At 33.9% G+C, this 22,298-nt stretch overlaps 2 protein-coding genes across 8 annotated transcripts in view; both read left to right on the top strand.

Annotated features, from left to right (window-relative positions):
• Positions 1 to 639: 639 nt before the first annotated feature.
• LOC112696679 (uncharacterized) lies at positions 640 to 5,377 on the top strand. Of its 6 annotated transcripts, none has more exons than XR_011862355.1 (10): positions 653 to 946; positions 1,660 to 1,782; positions 2,168 to 2,380; positions 2,487 to 2,541; positions 2,612 to 2,809; positions 3,418 to 3,487; positions 3,706 to 3,807; positions 3,927 to 4,132; positions 4,587 to 4,866; positions 5,072 to 5,377. XR_011862355.1 is itself a non-coding variant. In XM_072197059.1 (9 exons), the coding sequence occupies exons 4-7, from the start codon at positions 2,298 to 2,300 to the stop codon at positions 3,972 to 3,974; spliced, it is 303 nt and encodes a 100-aa protein (XP_072053160.1). In that variant the 5' UTR covers positions 690 to 946; positions 1,452 to 1,549; positions 1,660 to 1,782; positions 2,168 to 2,297; the 3' UTR covers positions 3,975 to 4,132; positions 4,587 to 4,866; positions 5,072 to 5,377. The 6 variants fall into 6 exon arrangements, 2 of the variants coding, with proteins under 2 accessions (XP_072053159.1, XP_072053160.1); XR_011862356.1 differs by lacking the exon at positions 2,487 to 2,541 and adding an exon at positions 1,452 to 1,549 and having other exon boundaries at positions 690 to 946; XR_011862354.1 differs by lacking the exon at positions 2,487 to 2,541 and having other exon boundaries at positions 640 to 946.
• Positions 5,378 to 12,532: 7,155 nt separating this feature from the next.
• Positions 12,533 to 22,298, top strand: part of LOC112696678 (uncharacterized) — a 29,150-nt gene continuing 19,384 nt past the window's right edge. For both annotated transcript variants that reach the window (XM_025749506.3, XM_029287538.2), the window contains exons 1-5: positions 12,533 to 12,880; positions 12,987 to 13,081; positions 13,162 to 13,219; positions 16,140 to 16,331; positions 16,455 to 16,531. In XM_025749506.3, the coding sequence (XP_025605291.1) occupies positions 12,727 to 12,880; positions 12,987 to 13,081; positions 13,162 to 13,219; positions 16,140 to 16,331; positions 16,455 to 16,531 (576 nt within the window). In that variant the 5' untranslated portion in view covers positions 12,533 to 12,726. The remainder of the gene's footprint in view (positions 12,881 to 12,986; positions 13,082 to 13,161; positions 13,220 to 16,139; positions 16,332 to 16,454; positions 16,532 to 22,298) is intronic.

Below are 22,298 nucleotides of genomic sequence, written 5' to 3'. Positions count from 1 at the left end.
ATTTTTAAATAAATTAGTGACTGTTGTGTTTGCCTCACTGATCTGCGACTTGTAATTAGTGAATCAAGCATTAGTTGCTAGATAATAGCTAATTCATCATAAATTATATTTTGTGTCAGATTAACGATGATTTTACGACTATTTTTATAGTAGCTAATCAGCCTAATTCTTGTAGTGTAAAATTTAAACAAATAATTTTCTCATGGTTATACAATATAATTTTAAAGATTTTGCTTTAGTTGTAGGAAACAAAAACCGTAGGGACCCATCCTATTTATATTATTAGTTATACACTATTCCTATCACTATGTTAAGTTGACTATCAAATACTAGGAAACAATTAACATTTATGAAAAATATAGTTAATCAGTGAAAAAAATAACATGTAAAGAAAAAAAAAATAAGAACTCCTATTCACTATAAAAAAAAATGTATTTTAGCCGCAAACTTTTAGTGACAATAATATAATGACTACTATTTTTTTAATTTAAGTTATGTTTTTATGATAATTATATATTTATCATTATTACTATATATTATAGTAGTCATTATTATTATTGTCAAAAAATTATTATCTTTTATTACTTATAATTTTAATTTATTTAAATTATTATAGTGGTCATTATTATTATTGCCACTAAACTTTATTATTACTTTCTTTTTATTATCCCTAGATGAAATTAAAAACTGGAGAGAGAAAGAGAAACTGAAAAAGGAAGAGAAGTATCGACACTGGGTTAATTCGCATGCTTTCCTCCATCGCCGATCACCACCGCCGTAACCGTTACCATTGCCGACAGTCGCCGTCCATCATCCTACTCCTTGGATCTCATTTCCATCCGATCCACCTCAGATCCGCCCGTTACTGTTCTTGTTACAACATCACACCTCCGCCGCTTGTACCGCCGCCGTTCTTGCATGTAGACGCACAAGATCGCCGCTTTCGGTAGGTCTTCTCCATTTATTTTTTGATTTAGGTTTCAATATTTAGAAGCATGTGATTCTCTCTCTGTATTACTACTTTTACTCTGTTTGCTTGGTTGATCCTAATGAATCTGGCAGATTAACCTAAAATTGAAGTGTCTAAGTGTTTCAGATCCTAATATTTTGTTTGCTCTGTCTTCTCCTTTCTTGCTTGCTTGATCAGCCATTCTTGCTTTCTTGCTCCGTTTATATTTGGATTTCAGATCCTAATTTTAAGTGTTTGAAATGCTTTCTGTAGAGTTTCATTAAGATTTTGTTTGCATTATTGCTCAGAATATAAAAATGTTTCTAATTCTGTGGTTTTTCCAATTGTATGATTTTTAGAATATCATCCCTATACTTGGATGCAAGTTCAGAAAATGGATAACAATTATGAGCTGGTTAAAAATTAGATGGACTGGTTCTGAACTAATTTAGAGCTTATTGAAAACTAGAGAAGTAGTCCATAATCAATATTGAAACTGCAGGTTTTTCTTTCACTTAAAAGTGTCTTATACTCCATCAAGAAACAGAAAAAGAATTGAGTTATCCATAATCAATATCGAAAACATGAAATCCACTTCAGGTTTTTCTTTCACTTAAAAGTATCTTATGTCCAAAGAATTGGTATCACATATCAACTCAGTTCCTAATATCTTTACTTTTAATTTTTTTGTTTTTTTTTTTTTATTTCAGGTTCAAGCAGAGGCCTCCTCTACCTTGGAAAGCAATCAATTACTTAGTCAGCATATTTCTCATCATTTTGCTTATTGGTTATATATAGCCATAAAACGAGTTAGCCTGATTCTATCAATACCGGTAAGCGCATTAGTATAATGGGGGATATGTTTTTAAGGTTATTTGAAATTCTAAATTGTTTTATGTTTTTGTTATAATGGTATCTAAAATTTTTAATTACTTTTTGTTTTGTTATTCAATCTGTTTTGATTTGTAGTTTGGTTTAACAGTATTATCTTGTTTTAGGAGATGTTTTATGCAAAATTGAAATTTCAACTGTATGCTTCAAAATAAATTGCAATTAAAAAGGTTGTGTTGCTTTTGATTTTAAAAAGTGATTTTGAATAAAATTGGCTACAGATATATTAAGTGCCTTGATATTCTAGTTTTGAATTTCGTGAAGTTTGGTTTTCAATTGTATATAGGCTTTTGGTTTGATATATCAATTTGAATTTGAATGCTGCAGTTATAATCCTCTTAAAAGGAGAGAGGTTTGCAAGGAAGGAAGAGAATGTGGCAAGAAATCAGCCCAATTACAAGCCTCCACCAAGGCTTCTTCAGTATGAAATCTCACTCTAATCATCCTAATCGAAGAAATGAAGTGCCGTCTGCAAATGCTGCTGCAAGTCAAGCTGCAAAGAGGCCCTCTTCTTTTGGTGGCCCTGCTCATGATGAAAAGGTGTGTGTCTTTTTTTTTTCTTTTTCTTTTTCTTACAATCTAAATTTTATGAAAGCAATAGTAAAATGACATAATAAATTTGGATGATAATGATGAGAGATTACAGGAAGACCCCATTGTGTGGGAATAACAACAGCAGCATTACCAAACACTTCCTGCAGGTTCATTCTGTTGACAACATCATTGTACATTCTCATGACAACCTAATATTTTGTAATCTTCCATTCACAGATTTCACCCAACAACGTTGTTTTCCAAGCCTCTCATACCCACTTCTCATGCCTCTTGTGCCCAAATATTGAAATCCCATTTGCACCATTATTCACACTACTCTGCTTCTGATCTAAAGTTCATTCCTTGTGGTGCATTATATAATACATGGATGCCACCGTGCTTCAAAGAACTTAGTCAATTTTGATGCAGATAAAGGCAAGATTACCTCTTTATTTATTTCTTTTCAAATTCTAACACATGGCTACAAGTCACTTATGTTGCCAATACTAGTTGTTGTTTTTGCTAGCAATCCAAATTAGTAGGGTGGTTAAAAGGATTATTGATTGCATGTGCAATGATTGATGAACCTTTCTGAAACCATAAAGCTAATTGAAACCAATCATTAGCTTAACTAGGGCCTAAAATGTATATGGCTAGCTTGATCTAATTTTGTTATATGTATACATTTTTTCTGGTAGAAATTAAATTGCAACTAAATCAAGCTATCAACTGTTTGTGTAATTTGTCATTTTATAGAAGAAATTAAAGATAGTACCTATTATTGCTTGTTTAGTCTAACTCTTTAACTAATCTTTCATATCGTATTCTTTGACTGACTTATTAAGTCTTAACAACTAACCAGCCTTTTCTTTTCCAAATTAATATTAATATTAAGACTCTGGTGATTGAATAATAAAATTAGATCTATTATTTTATTAATATAACTACATTTTAGAAATTTTTCAACTAGTTTGGTGGAAAATTTTGGAATTGCTGTCTTGTTCCTCTATTGAAGAAACCTAAATTGAATTTAACTTTTGCAGGTGTCATTTAATTCTTGCAAGTTACATGGTATACGAGGTTGAATGCTCAGATCATTTGAAACAAAAGCTGGTAAAATGTCCTGTTTTATGATTAACAAATAACATGTCCTGCTTTGATGAAAAATTCTCCAAATCTTCATGTGGGTTCACTTCACATTATGGTTTAAGAAATAGTACTTCCTAATACTAGTATTGTATTATGTGGCTTTGAACCTTCCATTCATTCTGCATTTTCTCATTCCTAAGATTTGCCATTCAAATATAATCGTGCTCTTATGAAATGGGCAGGCTGAAAGCATGATTGCTCATAAGGAAGAGATCTTTTCCCACCCCAAAAGAATCTGGTTTGTAGCAGAGACAGAAAAGAAGGTTGCTGCAAAAGCAGCAAAGGTAAAATTTCTTGTTTCATTGTTGTGATATTCCTCAAATTACTAGCAATTAGTTTTTCCTTTTTTGTGAGGTCATTATAATGCATTTTGATAGGGTTGACTCTTTCTCTTCTATTAAAGGCATTTATTGCAAGGCGAAGTTGTGGAACATGCGGCAGGCCGGAATGATCCCTCAAAGTGCTAGTTCCTGGTTGGGTTCCTATGAAGATGGTGTTGAGTATTATGTGTGCCTCAACGGCCACATGCTTGGGACATGCACTTTGTTACCATTGTCTGATTCAGAAGATGTATCCGCATCAGAGGAGGAATAGTTAACTGATTCTTAGGTACTTTTTTTCTGCTTATTTATGTTTAAATATCTATATCCATAAGAGGTCTTTATGATAGAAGTATAAAAGGATAATGTGGAAGATTTAGTTGGGAAATGGCATCCTCATTTCAACATATAATCCCTAAATCCAATGCTAGAACTTGGCCTCACTTTAGGCTCAATTATCATGCTATTTGGTGCTTTAGAAGTGTGCCTGTTTGTTAAATTTTATTTTTATTTTGGATCATTATCATGTTTAGTGCTGGCTTTGATTATTGAATTTGAAGGATTTCCTTGCACTAATTTATACATTTGGTAAAATTAGGCCTTTTCGCTATACCGTATAAGATCTGATAGTATTGGTCAATATTAATAAACAATTTTTTATAGTTATACAGTCTTATCCATTGTTGAAGGTATATGTGATAACTGCTACATTGCTCATAGCATCTCTCGTTGTCTTTGAACAGATTGGCAGCAAGTCCTGACAAAAAGGTTGAACTTCTGTGTCAGATTTCTCTTCAAGTGCGCCATTACCATTTAGCTTTGAGCTTTAGGTTGTGGTGTATCAAATCATGCCAGCATTTCCGAGGAAGGATCATGATGCTGCTAACCAACATTTCTCATGAATTTTGGCATGAATGGTTGTTAGTCATTACTGCTAACTATGTGATATACCATGTATCAAGTGAGACTTGTACCATATCCAGTCACCAATAGAGGTGATTAAATGAGCAGCTCCTATCACCTGTGAGTTTTAATTGTTGTCTTTTGGTATTTTTGTGTTATCATGGTGACTGGTTAAATACTAGTTATTTAGATGTTCCTAGTTGAATACCTTACTAATTTTTTGCTTAGACAGAATTGAAGTAGAAACTAAGAGTAAAAAGAAAGTCAGTGATTTTTATTATCCTTTTTATAATCTTTCTATTAAAGCTGGTTTTCAATTGATTAGGCAAAGAGAGCTGGTTAAAAGCTGAAGAGCCGAATTATAGCAGAGCAATCCATACATAAATGGTCTCATATAATTGAGCGATTGAGAACTTTGCTTCATTCTCTTTGCTGTATTATTGTATTGCATCTGAGTTGGGCTCTATTTGTTTTCTTTTGATCATTATCTTTGTGCTAATCATTGATGTAACATAGATTTATAGTGTTTGTGTGGTTTGAATTTGTATTATGCTTTATTACATTTCAAGAGAATTTTGTGTATAAATATTTAAGTATATTGAATTTAATGAAATTCTTCATTTTGTAGTAATTAATTTTAGTATATTTATATTATGTAGTATAATAATAATAATTAATGATAAAATTTGAAATTTTAGAAAAATGATAGGTGGTTATTTCTAAAAGAGTGAGTGTAATTAAAAAAAATCCTAAAATTTTAGTGGTAATAGTAATGGCAACTAAAAGTGAATAATATTATAATTTTAAAATTATTTTTAGTGGTCATATAAATTGTCAGTAAAATGAGTTTTGGTGGCAATAGTAATGGCTACTAAAAGTGAATAATATTGAAATCTTAGAATTAATTTTGGTGGCCATATAAATTGCCAAAAAAATGGCCGCTAAAAATTATATAGTTTTTGCGGTCATTAAAAAGGTATTTACCGGTAAATGTTATAATTGCCACTAAAACTTTTTAGCAACAAAGTATAAGACGGTTAATGTCTAATTGCCGGTAAATGTATTAATGGTTATTTTTATTGTCGTTAAAAGTAAAATAAATGACCGTTAAAAGTGATGTTTCTTGTAGTGATTGAGCAGTTCAATTTGAGAAAGAGAATTGCAAAATTGGTGAATATTAGAACATTAAGATCCGTCTTACGATTGGTTGGAAAAGCTTTATTTAATAAAGTCGCTTGTTTAAAAATCTAAATCTAAATCTCTAATTTAAAATAAAATAGTCCCTCAAGACACTTAGAGTGGTTTATGGTGTCGAACTAAGTAATTCTCAAACACTTTAGTTTACGCATATTTTTATTTTGGCATTGTTTAATATTATTTGGTTTTGGCCAAGTAATGCACAACAGTATTTTGATAGAAGATAAAATAATTTACATATAAAATCATTTAATAATACCATATTTTTATTTGTTTGTGTTTAATATAGCAATAGTGCAACAAGTGACCGAAGAACATGGATTGTATGTAACTTAGGTTCCGTTTATTTTTAGAGATAGGATATTGAAATAAAAATATAAAGACATAAAATTATATTTAATAAATAAGATATAGATAGAAATATTGTGTATAAGAACTATTTTATGTTTATTTTGATAGAAATAATACAGAAATATTAATAAGGAATAGAATTTATTTTTTATTTTTTTATTATTTTTGTTAATTTTTTATTATTATATTTTTTTCAAATTTTTTGAATAAAAAAAATAAATTAAATTTTTATAATTTATTCTAATTTATCACCAAATAAAATAATAACACAAAATTTTGTATGTCTATTTATCAGTGTCTTATCTTGTCTTCCTATAAAAAATAAACGCAGCTTTAAAGTCGTTTTCATCTTTTAATGAACAAGAGACCGAAAGAGAGTGTGGGTCTCTGTTGTTTACATTATTATTACACAACCCCCCTTTTCCGTTCCGATATTCTAACGAACTAAAGAATGGTAGCTGAACACGCATACCCTCACTCAATCTTCAAAACTCCAACTTAATGAAAGAGCCTAGCAGCGGAAACGACACAAATGTCCAACACAAAAACAATATGGAAGCACTCACAACACAATATGGCAGCAACTATAACAAGCAAATATAGCAAGTAAAGCAATAATAAGAACACACCGAGATTTTAACGTGGAAAACCCCCTCAAGGTAAGAGGTAAAAACCACGAGTCGTCCAGACCAATGAAATAGCTCCACTATAATCAAATGAGGTACAAGAGAGTCTCAAACAAAGCACAAAAATGTGCATATAACCAGCCAAAACATCAAAGCACCAAAGCTCACAAATGAAAAGCAAGAAGATAAAATATACCCAAAAAACAGAGCTGCTGTCGAAGCCAATTTCTCCCTCTGTAGACCTCCAATTAAAATCTCCACCGTCCAGAATGAAGAACAAGATGTGAAGAATCTACAGTTCAAATTTCACGTCGATCCAACGGTGAAAGAATGAGAAACTGCCGTTCCAAAATTGCTGCTCTGTGTAAAAACGGGAAACCTAATTTCTCTCTTGCGAAGCCAATTTCTCTCACTGCAAATCTCCAATCAACATCTCCACCGACCAGAATGAAGAACAAGATGATAATAACATGCAGTTTAAATTTCAAGCCGATCCAACGGTGAACAACTGAGAAACTGATATTTGAAATTTACTGCTTTGGGCAAAAACGGGAATTTTGTTTTTCCCCTTCTCTCTCACTTGGTGGCTACTCTCACTCACTCTCAATGACCCCAAAAATCTGAACTAGGGTTGTGGCACAATGGGTGCAAGAGACACCCTCAAAATGTTGGGCTTGGGCCTCACAAAGGAGAGAAAAACCCAACAAATCTCCCCCTTCTCGACTAGGTGGAGGCTCTCGCCATTCCGGCGATCAAACAACATGTTTCAAACTTTTCTCTTGACAATGCTTTTGTCATCATATCAGCACCATTGTCATCAGTGTGAACTTTCTCAAGTTCCAACAACTTTGAATCTAACACATCCCGTATCCAGTGATACCTAACATCAATGTGTTTAGATCTTGGATGAAAAGTAGAATTCTTGGCAAGATGAATAGCACTTTGGCTATCACACAACAACACATAACGGTCTTGCTTGAAACCAAGTGCTGCAAGAAACTTCTTCATCCACAACAACTCTTTACATGCTTCAGTTGCTGCAATAAACTCTGCCTCTGTGGTAGAAAGTGCAACACACTTTTGTAGCCTTGACTGCCATGAAATAGCTCCCCCTGCAAACTTGACCAAATAACCTGAAGTAGACTTTCGAGAATCAATATCTCCTGCCATGTCTGCATCAGTAAAGCCAACTAGCAAAGGTTTCTCACCACCAAAACTCAAACTCAAGTTAGTTGTACCTTTGAGATATCTCATAATCCATTTAACAGCATTCCAATGTTCTTTACCTGGATTAGAGAGAAAACGACTCACAGTACCAACTGCATGAGCAATGTCTGGTCTAGTACACACCATAGCATACATCAAGCTTCCAACAGCTGAGGCATAAGGAATTTCATCCATTGCTTGTTTCTCCTCATCAGTGGTTGGACACTGCTTGGTACTTAACTTAAAATGAGGAGCAAAAGAACTAGCAACACATTTGGCATCATTCATGCCAAACCTTTGAAGCACCTTCTTTATGTACTTCTCCTGTGACAAATAAAGCTTCTTGGAATCTCTATAACGAGTAATAGTCATGCCCAAAATTTGTTTGGCAGGACCCAAGTCCTTCATAGCAAAGAACTTACTCAACTGTTTCTTCAACTCATTAATCCTCAAAGCATTCTTGCCCACAATCAAAATATCATCCACATAAAGCAAAAGAATGATAAAATCATCATCAGAAAATTTTTGCACAAATACACAATGATCTGAAGTTGTCTTACGGTAACCATGCTTCCCCATAACAGATTCAAACTTCTTGTACCACTGTCTTGGAGCTTGCTTCAACCCATAAAGACTCTTCTTAAGCTTGCACACAAAATCTTCCTTTCCTTTAACAACAAAGCCCTCCGGTTGCTCCATGTAGATCTCCTTGTCTAAATCACCATGAAGAAAAGCTGTCTTCACATCCATTTGCTCAATCTCCAAATCAAGAGACGCTGCTAATCCAAGCACAGCACGAATGGATGACATCCTCACAACAGGAGAAAAGATCTCCTCATAATCAACACCTTTTCTCTGGCTAAAGCCTCTAACAACCAATCTAGCCTTATACCGAGGCTTAGAATTGTGTTCTTCATTCTTGATTCTGAATACCCATTTGTTCTTCAAAACTCGCATACCCTTCGATAGCTTCACCAACTCATAGGTATCATTCTCAAGCAAGGACTTCATTTCTTCTTGCATAGCTTCAAGCCATTGAGCTTTGCTTTCATCTTCAACAGCCTCTCCAAAGCATTCAGGTTCTCCCCCATCAGTCAACAAAACAAACTCATGTGGAGAATACCTTGACGAAGGCTTTCTCTCTCTTGTAGACCTTCTAAGTGCATTTGCAGGAATTTCTAAAGCTGGTTCTTCATCTTGATCATCATCACCAACTTCATCAAGTATTGGATCAACTGTTCCATCTTCACCTGCACTTGTATCATGCTCATTATTTTGAGCTTCAACTCTACCATCTTCTACCATAGGCATAGAGGGAGTAATATCCAAGTCAGAAAAATCATCACTAGGCTGAACCATTGGCTTTTCCGCATTATCAACATCCTTCAATGTTTGGTCTTCAACAAAGACAACATCTCTACTCCGAATCACCTTCTTGTTAACAGGATCATAAAACCTGTAACCAAACTCATCCATGCCATAGCCAATAAAAATACATTGCCTAGTCTTTACATCAAGCTTAGATCTCTCATCTTTAGGAATATGAACAAAAGCTTTACATCCAAAGACTCTTAAATGATCATAAAAAACATCTTTACCTGACCATACCTTCTCTGGCACTTCAAATTGCAAGGGAACACATGGTGTTCGGTTCAAGACATGAACAACAGTGCTCAAAGCTTCACCCCAAAAGGATTTTGCCAATCCAGACTGTGACAATAAGCACCTAACTCTTTCAACCAATGTTCTGTTCATCCTTTCAGCCAAGCCATTCAACTGAGGAGTCTTCGGAGGAGTCTTCTGATGTCTTATACCATGCTCTTTACAATAAGCATCAAATGGACCTGAGTACTCACCACCATTGTCAGTACGAATGCATTTCAACTTCTTCCCAGTTTCTCTTTCAACAGAAGCTTGAAATTGCTTGAACACATTCAAAACTTGATCTTTGGTCTTCAAAGTGTAAACCCATAATTTCCTAGAATGATCATCAATAAAGGTTACAAAATAGATAGACCCTCCAAGTGTTCTTGTCTTCATCGGCCCACATACATCAGAATGCACCAAGTCAAGTATCTCTGACTTCCTTGAAGGTGGGTGGCTCTTGAAAGAAACCCTGTTCTGTTTCCCAGCAAAGCAATGGTTGCACTTTTGCAAAGCAACCTTACAACCAGATAAAAGATTCCTCTTGGATAACATATTCATGCCCTTCTCACTCATATGACATAATCTCTTATGCCATAAATCAGTTTCATCAACAAACTCAGCAGCATTAACAACATCTTTCACAATCTTTGCTTGAGTTAAATAAAGAGTAGAGTGTCGAGTACCTCTAGCAACAACCATGGAACCCTTGGTGAGCTTCCAACTATCACGAGAGAATGAGCTATCCAAGTCTTCATCACACAACTTACCAACAGAAAGTAAGTTCAACCGAATATCTGGAACATGCTTCACACGCTTCAAAGTCAACTTGGTACCGTTGGAGGTTTCCAAGCAAACCTGTCCAACACCGACACATTTTGCAACACCTTGATGAGCCATTTTTACATCACCAAAATCACCAGGAGTATAGGACGTAAACAAATCCCTCCTAGATGTAACATGAATAGAAGCACCGCTATCAATCACCCAACTAGTGCTATTATCAACAAGGTTAACAGATTCAAACTCTTCAACAACAAGAAAATCATCATGAGTTACATTAACCTTGTCTTCCTTGCTACCATCATCTTTATTTGTGCTCTTATCTTTACTTGCCTTGGCTTTCTCCTTCTTTAGCTGCCAACAAAATTTCTTCACATGTCCCTTTTGACCACAATGATGACACTCAATATTCTTATACTTTCCTCGAGACTTGCTTCTACTTTGATCTCTACCTTTAGGACCTCGACTTTTGCTTCTCCCCCTAGACTCAGAAACAAGAACATCTGAATGTGTAGTCGATGTACCTTGTGACTTTCTTCTCATCTCTTCATTCAAAACACTGCTCTTGGCAAGATCCATAGAGATTACACCATCAGGAGCAGAATTGGACAATGACATTCTGAGAATTTCCCACGAGTCTGGTAAGGAGCCAAGAAGTAACAATCCTTGAACCTCTTCATCAAACTTGATACCCATGGAAGATAACTGATTCATAATTCCTTGGAAATTATTCAAGTGATCTGTCATTGATGTCCCATCTGTATACTTCAAAGCCAACAACTGCTTAATCAAAAACATCTTGTTATTCCCAGTTTTTCGAGCATACAACTGTTCAAGCTTAATCCAAAGAGTCCGAGCATGTGTCTCTCCAATAATATGGTTCAACACATTATCGTCAACCCACTGCCTAATATATCCACAGACTTGTCTATGCAACAAAGTCCAATCATCATCAGATTTATCATTAGGCTTCTCTGTACCAAAAACTGGTTGATAAAAATTCTTGACATAAAGCAAATCTTCCATTTTTGACTTCCACAAATCATAATTAGGACCATTAAGAGTGATCATCCTACTAGTATTAGTATTAGCTTCCATTGTTCACAAACTCACAAGCCCAGAAAAATACCAACAAGCTCTGATGCCAGTATGAAAGAGCCTAGCAGCGGAAACGACACAAATGTCCAACACAAAAACAATATGGAAGCACTCACAACACAATATGGCAGCAACTATAACAAGCAAATATAGCAAGTAAAGCAATAATAAGAACACACCGAGATTTTAACGTGGAAAACCCCCTCAAGGTAAGAGGTAAAAACCACGAGTCGTCCAGACCAATGAAATAGCTCCACTATAATCAAATGAGGTACAAGAGAGTCTCAAACAAAGCACAAAAATGTGCATATAACCAGCCAAAACATCAAAGCACCAAAGCTCACAAATGAAAAGCAAGAAGATAAAATATACCCAAAAAACAGAGCTGCTGTCGAAGCCAATTTCTCCCTCTGTAGACCTCCAATTAAAATCTCCACCGTCCAGAATGAAGAACAAGATGTGAAGAATCTACAGTTCAAATTTCACGTCGATCCAACGGTGAAAGAATGAGAAACTGCCGTTCCAAAATTGCTGCTCTGTGTAAAAACGGGAAACCTAATTTCTCTCTTGCGAAGCCAATTTCTCTCACTGCAAATCTCCAATCAACATCTCCACCGACCAGAATGAAGAACAAGATGATAATAACATGCAGTTTAAATTTCAAGCCGATCCAACGGTGAACAACTGAGAAACTGATATTTGAAATTTACTGCTTTGGGCAAAAACGGGAATTTTGTTTTTCCCCTTCTCTCTCACTTGGTGGCTACTCTCACTCACTCTCAATGACCCCAAAAATCTGAACTAGGGTTGTGGCACAATGGGTGCAAGAGACACCCTCAAAATGTTGGGCTTGGGCCTCACAAAGGAGAGAAAAACCCAACACTTAACACCACTTCACACGCCTTTAATTTTCCGCTACCTTTCTTAAATAATGAGAAGAAAAACAGCAACAAAAGCACAGCATGGTTGGTTATGCATATACCTTTAATTCTTAATATATATAGGACAAGAATAAGGCACCATGATTGAAGAGCGTTAAAGTTTCATTTCGACTACTAGCAGTAAACTAATATTAATGGATTGGTCTAGCTCTGGCATCACTACATGGTTTAGAAGGCATCATCACCACACAAAATTGAGAGTGGTTGGCATTCTTATTTTGAGTCAACTTGTTTCTCTAACTCTTGCTCTCCTAAGCCTCACTTCCTCTGTCATCTCCCAAAAATTCGGTATCGTTATTATTTCCCCAACTCTTTCTTCTTATTCTATTTATTTGTTTGTTTTTGTTAAAGAAAATTTCTGCAGTTTAACATACATGTTGGACATATTATACAGGCGTTTATGCGCCTCTCACTCAGAGTCTCTTTGTCTACGCATCTTTGGCTTTGGTTTATGGAACTATCTTGCTCTTTAGGAATCAAAAACCTCTGGTTTGTATCTATATATATGAAGTGAATTTGAATTTGAATTTAATTTAGGTTTCATGAGTTGCTTATATTGATCTGTGCAGGGTTTTTGGTATTGGTATTTATTGTTAGGTATTGTTGATGTTCAGGGCAATTATTTGGGTAAGTCTCTGCCTCTCTTTCTATTGTTCTTATCTATTTTTAGAAAAGCTGACGCTAATCTTTTTCTGTTAAATTTAGAAGATACACTAGAACTAGAACTAGAATAAGAAAACTTTGGCAGGTGAGATTCAGATATTAGCTAAAATCATTTGAGCTGGTGAGAAAGCAATTGTAGAATATTTTTATGGGTTCCCCTTTGTGTTTTGGTCAAGCAAGCATTTATTTATTGCCAGACCACCCAAAATGGAGAAATTATTGTATGCTGGTGGATATATTTTATTCATTGAGAATTATTGTTATCGGGTGAATATTTTTTATTAATATTAACCAATATTTTAAGTTAATATTTTTACTTTTAAATTATTAAAATTTATTGTTTAAAATTTAATGTAAAAAGACTTTTTTTTAATATTTATTACTATAAGGTTTCACAATTTTTTAATTGTCATTTTATGAATCGATAAAATACAACTCACCTAAATACTTTGTCAACATGTAATAATTTCTCCCAAAATCGGTATATAGGTTGGGTAATTGGGTTATAAACTATGGTCTATGCATATATTTTGAATTTCTTTGTTTCTCCTGTTATGGATGGAAAAAATGAGTTTTATATATATACTAAAATATATTAATACGATTGCCATTAGAATATTTTTTTTCTTGGAAATTCTTGTGTGGTCTTGTAACACATTTAAGGTTTGCACTAGTTTTCACGGGTAAATTTCGTAAATAACATAGTTGGATATTATATATGAATATCCTAGATATAATTTAGTTATAATTTTTTCCTGATTTCTTTTATATAAATTATCGGAGAATAACACGATTTTACAATTTTAATGTAAATTACTGCATGTTGCAACGATTAGTTAGTAGTGTGTTATTCAGAATCAGTACATCTCCCAATTTACTAAGAGATATACGTGGAGTAATTTACCCATCTACTAAATATTGTAACTAGTGATTTTTAGTTGGACAGGTATAAATTGTGCCAACTTGTTACCATTTAGCTTCGCACAGAGGAATATAAAATAATTGCAATAAATTTTTAAACTGAGAATGCTTGCAATAGTTAAAAAAACAAGAGTTATAAAAATTTACTCAGCGTAAATCGTTCCATCTTGCAACAGAGTACAACTAATTTTTTATATAGTTATTGTAAATATTTTTATAGCTTAAAATTTTTTATTGTAGCACTTTTTATAATAATGGTAAGCATTTTTATAAAGTTTAAAAAAATTTATTACAAGCATTTTTTATAATTATTATAAATTTTTTATAAAATTAAAACTTTTTTATTATGCTCATTATTTTATACTCTTATAGCAAGCTAAATCGTAATAAGTAAGATTTTTTATACTTATTTTTTATAATACGATTTATACTCAGTTTAACTAAATTATTTTAGGCGGACACCAAGTAGGATGGTGAGTTAGCCTCTCTCTCTCTCTCTCTCTCTCTCTCTCTCTCTCTCAGTCGCCGTCGCCGTCGCCTCAGTCTAGGTCGCGGTGGCCCTCCTATGCTCCTGTCTCCTTTAACTTTTAATCTTACCGTCCTTTTCGTTTCTTCTCTCTCTCCGTCTTTCTCCTCCTCTCCCCTTCCCCTTTCCTTCTTTTCCTCTGTTTTCCATTTTTTCTTTCACACCACTCCGCCGCCACTTTATCTCATTCTCTTTTTATCTCCTTTTTTCTTGCTTTCGGTTTCGTGGTTTTTTTTTTGCTTTTTTTTAGAGATTTAAATTTGTAATTTAGATCTAGATCTAAGATAACTTTTTTTCGGACCTGAATTTAGCTCTGTCTTCTTGATTTTATAATTCATCTGTGATTTTTTTTTTGGTAGTATTTTGGTTCTTTTTTTTTGTTGCTGGTGGTGTTCTAATGTTGCTGATCTTATCAGATTTAAAAGAAAAACTTTTCAAATAAATAGTTTTAATTATAAAAAAATGTTTAGAATTAGAAAATATTCAGATTTATACGAAAAAGAAGAAGATGCATCTTATTAGCTTGCATCACATGCATGTGGATACAAAAATAAAAGAGATTTTGTTCAGTTTTTGTTTTTACTTTTTAAAATTTTTAATAATCAAATATTAGTTTTAGTATCATATTATAGTTCAAGACATGAAATATTTATCTTCTTATTATTTATGTAGAATTGATATTTCTTTAATATTCGTGTTATTTGGTTTTTTTATAATTAAAAATTTGTTTTTTCCTGTCAAAAAAAGTTAGGATGGTGAGTTATATCCCTAATAAATCATGAGATGTTGCAGTGATTTACGTGAATGACACACTACTAACTAATTTGTTGTAGGTGCATCGGTTTACGTTAAAATTATAAATCGTATTACCTATAATGATTAAATCATGTAATCCTGTAATAATTTACATAAAAAACACATAAATATAACCAAATTGTATTAAGATATTCATGTAATTTATCCCATTTTTGCAATGCTCTTTTTTTCATAATTTTTTAGAATAATATTAAAAATTAAGTAAAAAATGAATGATTGTAAATTCTCCTTAAACATACATTAAATATATTTTATATTAATTTATAAAAAATAATACTAAAAAATAATAATATAAAATTATCTTATTTAACTTAATTAATATCTAATAATTTTTTATATATAATATCTATAATTACATATTTATTTATATCTAAAATTATTTGTTTATTTTAATAATAATTAAGGAATACAAAATAAAAAGTAGATACATTTAAAAAAAAAAGCAAATTATGGCTTCCAAGTCCCAAACTTTTATTCTGTGTGAATTTTAGATACTGAAGCAATTTCCACAGCGCCACCATTTTACTTATTTGGCCTTGTATGCAGTTAATAGTTAATTTAGAATTCAGGATTTAAGCAATTTTTCCTGTTATTTTTTTGCTTCTATTACCTTGTATGCAGTTAACAAAGCATATCAGTATTCGTCAATTACTAGTGTGACCCTACTCGATTGTTGGACAATACCTTGGGCCATTCTATTCACATGGATTTTCCTTGGCACAAGATATTCTTTATGGCAGTTAAGTGGTGCAGCTATATGTGTACTTGGCCTCTGTTTAGTCATGTTTTCTGATAGTGAAGTTGGTGGTGGAGGTAATATTTCTTGATTAATTCTATTGGAACTAAGTCTTCTGAATGTTTTGTAATAATGATAAGATTGTCTTATAGAAAATAATAATCCAACGCTAAATTTTTTATTTTTTATTTTTTCTAAAGGCGGTTCAAAGCCTCTCTTAGGTGACGTACTTGTGATTGGAGGAACACTTTTCTACGCAATTAGCAATGTTGGTGAGGTATGTGAATCAAAGACTATTTATCTTAAACTTTATGATTATAGACGAAGAGAAGCAGATAACATCTAGAATAAATAACTGAAGAAAGCAAAAGTGGATTTTACTAATAAAGAGAAAGGTTAATTACAAGTTTTATGTCTCACAATAATATTCGATATCTAAAAAATTTATAAATATGAGATACTATTTATTTTAGAATAATTTTTAAAATTGAGTTAGGCGCGCACTTAATTTTAAAAAAATTACACGATACTAAAGCTCATTTTCTTCTTCACGTACTGAACTAAGATGGATCACCTTCAATTACAACACGTATCTACGAAAACCACCAACTTCAGGTGAGCACATGTTGCTCAATACATCAACTATAATTACATTTTTTAAGAGATAAATTATATTATTTTCATCCTTAAATTTTTATTAAAATTTTGATATTATTTTTTAAAACAAATGTGTGTAATATTAAATGATATATTTTTTGAATAGAAAAAAAATGATTGTGAGTTGAAAAAATGCAAACAAGAAAGAGAATAGATTTTGAGTAAAAAAATTTCCTTAAATCTTAACACAATAAGATATCTGTGTTATAGTCTTTGACACACTCCAACATTATTCTGTCGGTACTTGAACTTACTTAACCTCTTGAGTTAAAACTAAGTTAGCCTAACCTTTAGTATTTAGCAAAAAAGTTAAGAACACAAGAGAAAGAAAGTTTTGGTAGAAAGAACACTATATTATTCAAGTATTTATTACAAATGACTCATCCATCCAAACTCTAACTTTCACTCCCTATTTATAGCCATCCACCTCCTAAATGGATGATTAGGATTAATCTAATCAACGGTCCAAATTGATCATCTAGAACTTTCACTACAAATATATATCCTACCATATTTCTCTAAATACTTCTAGATTATTCCATACTACTCTTCATACATATATATACACCTACACTCTTCTAGAATACTCTATGACCTTCCAGAATCTTCTAGGCTATTTCAAGACCTTCTAGGACATTCTAAAACGTTCTGAAACCATCTATAGCATTCTCAAACACTCCTGAAAATCATACAAACACTGTTAAATTTAACCATCTAAAATTTACTGTGACATCCTTCCCAACCTATTGCGCAGACGTTCTCATCGCGTTTTGTTCATGACAGCACTCTAGGTGTTCTTGGAATTGCCACAAATTTTCACTAGCTTCCCAACTAGCTTCAGTTATCGAGACTCCTTTCCACTTAATCAAGTATTGGATACTTGGTGGTACTCCTTTCATAATGTGATTAGATAAGATCTCTTTGATTTTCTTATCAAAGGATCTAATCATCACAAGAGGAGCACGATTCGAGTCACCTCTACTCAGTTTCTCTTGGTCTCCATGATATGATTTAGGCATACTTACATAGAAGATGGGATGGATCTTCATAGAGGAAGGGAGTTGTACTTTTAAGCAACCTCTCCAACATGTCCAATGATCACAAATGGCCCTTCATATTTGTGAATCAATCTCTTATGAACCTTGCGAAAGGCTTTGAATTGTTGTGGAAGAAGTTTAATCATTACCTTGACTCCCACTTGATAGGTTGTATGCCTCCTCTTCTTATCTGTCTATTTCTTCATCATTTTTGTGGCTTTGTCGAGGTAAGAATGAGTGACATCTTTTTGTTCTTCCTAATACTTAATCATATGATAAGTTTCAGGGCTCTTTCCTAAGTAAGAGGAAGAAAGAGAGTGTAGTATAAGCGGTTGTTATCCTGTCACAATCTCGAACGGACTATTCCTTGTGGACTCACTCCTTTGTAGATTGTACGAGAACTAGACAATGTCTAGGAGTTTTGTCTAGTCCTTCTGATTAGCGCTTACGAAATGCCTCAAGTAATACTTGAGTAAGGCATTTACTCTCTCCGTCTGCCTATCAGTTTGAGGATGGAATAGTGTCGAGAATTGAAGTTTCGATCCAAGAAGTTTGAACAACTTTATCCATAGTCGTCCTGTGAAGCGTGGATCTTGATCACTGACGATGCTCTTAGGTAATCTCCAATACTTCACCATATTCTTGAAGAATAATTGTGCTACTTCCTCTGTAGTGCAATTAGTATAGGAGTAGGTATAAAAGTATCATATTTCGAAAATCAATCCACTATCACGAGGTTAGATCCAAACTCCTTATAAGGCAGAGATGAAATCTAGAGAGACACTTTTTCACAGTCGCTCTGATGGAGGCAAAGGTTCCAACAACCCACTTGGTGCTTTATTTTCAATCTTATCTTGTTGGCACACAAGATAAGTCTTCACATAGCTATCCACTTCATCTCTCATTTGAGGCCAATAATAGGAAGATTCAATGAGTGCCAAGGTCCTTTGCTGACCTTGGTAATCAGCCCACTTGGTGTCGTGCCATTCTCTCACCAAATTTCTTCTTAGATTTTTCTACTTAGGGACGTATAGTCTTCTCCCTTTGGTGTAGAGAAGGTCGGCTTCTAGCAAAAATCTTTTGGTCTTACCTTCTCTAGCCAACTCTACCAACTTCTTGGCTAATGGATAATAATGTAAACCTTCTTTGATGATGCGTATAATGTCTTCTTTGACCAAGGAAATGGCTATCATCTTATATGGTGCTAAGACAGGCGGCTTTGCTTCTAACTTCAATTCAATCTTATGATCTACCTTCCTCTTAGATGGTAGTTGCTTTGGCAACTCGAAAGGCATCACATCCTTATTCTTTTCAAAGACTTCCTTGATTTTAAGGGGAACAACTTCTCCTTCAAACGTTGACTTCTCTTATAGTAAAGTCAAATATATCATCTCCCCCTTCTTGAACCCTTTCTTGAGTTGCATAGCAGAGAAAATCGGTGGTCGTCCTCCAACTTTAGAGACTGTAGGGACTATGCATGGAAATCCTTTCTCTATGACGCATAATATGTCATAGTAAGGTATGGGTATTAAATTTGCCTTTGTAAGTCTATCCCGATAACTATCTTGAAATAATCCATGGGTGCTACTAAGAAATCTATAAGACCCTTCCAAGAACCAAGAATAATCTCAACCCCTTTTGTTACTCTCTTAAGAGTTTCACCCTTGGTATTTACGGGTTTGAACCAGCCATTATTTTTGCTGATCTTCAACCCAAGCCTCTTTGCTTCATTAAGCGTGATGAAGTTGTGTGTAGTACCAGTGTCGATCATAGCCATAATGGGTTTTTCATTGATAAAGGATTTGACATGCATCAAGCCTTTCTTTTCTACAAGGCTTGACTCTTTGCCCTTCACAGCCTCTCATTCTTCAGCGATAGATGCCAAAGTCCCTACTTGGGATAGTCCTTCATTTGGTGTGGTCCCTTGCACACAAAGCATCCTCCTTTGGGCACAAAAACTTTCTTCTTTTCTTCGTACTCTTTTTTTGAAGAGTACTAACCTTCCTTCTTGGTTGAGAAACTCTTCTCCTTGTCTCCCCCACCTTTAGCAGAACTAGGCTTGGAGGAAGACTTGGTTTAGAGTCTCTCCGATAATACTCAGTGAGTGATTCAGTCACCACGATGGCCTCATCGACATCCTTAACATTTCTTCTTTGTAATTCTTGTTTCACCCAAGGTTAGAGTCCAACAATGAAGAAGAACAACGTATCCTCTGATGCTAAGTTAGGGATTTGAAGCATGAGAGTAGTGAATTCCTTTATGTAGTTGCTAATCGTACTATTGTGCTATAACTCCTTCAACTTCTTCCTTGCTTCATAGACCACATTCTCAGGGAAGAATTTTCATTTCAACTCCCTTTTGAAATCTTTCCATGTGGCTATGTTGAAAGTACCATTCTCCATATCTACATATTTTTCACTCTACCACAAAGTAGCATTATAAAAAAGGTAGAGAGCTACAGTGCGTACTTTTATTGCTTCTTCGACGATCCCTTGGCCTTCGAAATATCACTCCATTTGCCATAGGACGTTGTCTACCTCTTGAGCATTGACAATTGGATTTTTGACGGTTTAGAATTTCACAAATGAATTCTCGTTGCAAGTATAGTTTCTAAACCAATCACTAATCCTTTCATACAAAAAGTTATTTGTCACTAAAACAAACCCCTAAATTTATAAACCGAAGTATTCAAACCTCGGGTCGTTCTCCCTAGGAATTGTAATGAAGTGTCTTGTTATTGGTTTGAGTTGTTTTGGGGTTTTGGATAAGAGACATGAAAGTAAATGGCAATGAAAATAAACTAACAACTATAAAAGGCTCTTGGAAAGGTATGAGAACTAGAAGTTCTATCCTAGTTATCCTTCTCAATTGTGATGAGAATTGTTCATTGCTACCATTTAGTTAACCTTTACTAGATAAAGGAAAGTCAAGTGGATGAATTGACTTGAGCCACAAGTCCTAGCCAACTCCCAAGGAAAGACTAGCTTTAGTGCACTCCAAACCAATTAGCAATCTCTCCAATTATCAATCAACAAAGGAATTAGATAACTCAAGTGTTACTAATTACTCTACCTAGGCCAAGAGGAACAAAATCTACACTAAAACTAAAAGAGACATTTCAACAAACACATAAAGTGCAATAGAAGTGAACATTATTAAATGCAAGAATTAAAGGAATCTACAACTACAAAAATAAGAGATCAACAATAGAAAAGTAAAGAAGACACATTTAGTATGAATTACCTCTTATTGAATTGGAAGAATGTAGAAGGAACAATACTAGATCTACAACAAAATGTAAGAACAACATAAAGGAAATTACAATAAAAGAATAGAGGAAGATGAATGTAACAACAAAGAATTGAAATGTAGAAGTAGAAGAAAGCAAAGATTAAAACCTAGATCTAAGAACTAATCCTAATCCTAATCCTAATTCTAGAGAGAAGTGAGAGCTTCTCTCTCTAGAAACTAATTTTAACTACTAAACTAAACTAATGGTAACTAACATGTGTTTCCCTCTTCACTCCTTGGGTTAAATAGCATCAGAAATGAGTTGGATTGGGCCCACAAGGCTTCTAAAATCGCTGGCCACGTTTTGCTTCAAGTGGACTAGGTGGCAGCAACGGCGCGTGCGCGTACTATGCGCGTGCGCGCCACCATACTTGTAGCAACTATGGCAAATCTTATATCGTTTCGAAGCCCCGGATGTTAGCTTTCCAACCCAACTGGAACCGCATCATTTGGACCTCTGTAGCTCAAGTTATGGTCGTTTAAGTGCGAAGAGGTCGGCTTGACAGCTTTCCGGTTCTTTCATTTCTTCATGAGTTCTCCAACTTTTCATGCTTCTTTCTTCATTCCCTTGATCCAATCTTTGCCTCCTAAACCTTAAATCACTTAACAAACATATCAAGGCATCTAATGGAATCAAGGAGAATTAGATTTACCAATTTTAAGTCCTAAAAAGCATGTTTTCACTCTTAAGCGCAATTAAGGGAGAAGTTATAAAACCATGCTATTTCATTGAATAAATGTGGGTAAAAGGTGATAAAATCCCCTAAAATCAATACAAGATAAACCATCAAAATGGGGTTTGTCAACCTCCCCACACTTAAACCAAGCATGTCCTCATGCTTAAACCAAGAGAAAGCAAAGGGATCAACATTTATTCAATGAAAACTAACTAAATGCAATCTACCTATATGAAACTATCTACATGAATGCAATTGCTTGGTCAAAATAAATTAATTCCCAAGAAGCATATATAAGCACAAGGGCAAAAGGTATTAACAACCATGCCAAACCACAATTGAATTGAGCTATTAAATATTTTTACAAACTTGCATGAAAGGA

This window comes from Arachis hypogaea, chromosome 6 (assembly GCF_003086295.3).
Source record: "Arachis hypogaea cultivar Tifrunner chromosome 6, arahy.Tifrunner.gnm2.J5K5, whole genome shotgun sequence".
Taxonomy (NCBI): Eukaryota; Viridiplantae; Streptophyta; class Magnoliopsida; order Fabales; family Fabaceae; genus Arachis; species Arachis hypogaea.
The sequence above is the reverse complement of the archived record's forward strand: the minus strand, read 5'-3'. Positions and strand labels throughout refer to the sequence as shown.

What these genes read in the sequence shown, in the direction of transcription:
- LOC112696679 (XM_072197058.1), top strand. Translation starts at nt 2,298, where the DNA reads ATGAAGTGCCGTCTGCAAATGCTGCTGCAAGTCAAGCTGCAAAGAGGC. An exon ending in ATCATTTGAAACAAAAGCTG is followed by an intron (nt 3,488 to 3,705) that starts GTAAAATGTCCT and finishes TGAAATGGGCAG; the next exon opens with GCTGAAAGCATGATTGCTCA. An exon ending in TTGCTGCAAAAGCAGCAAAG is followed by an intron (nt 3,808 to 3,926) that starts GTAAAATTTCTT and finishes CTTCTATTAAAG; the next exon opens with GCATTTATTGCAAGGCGAAG.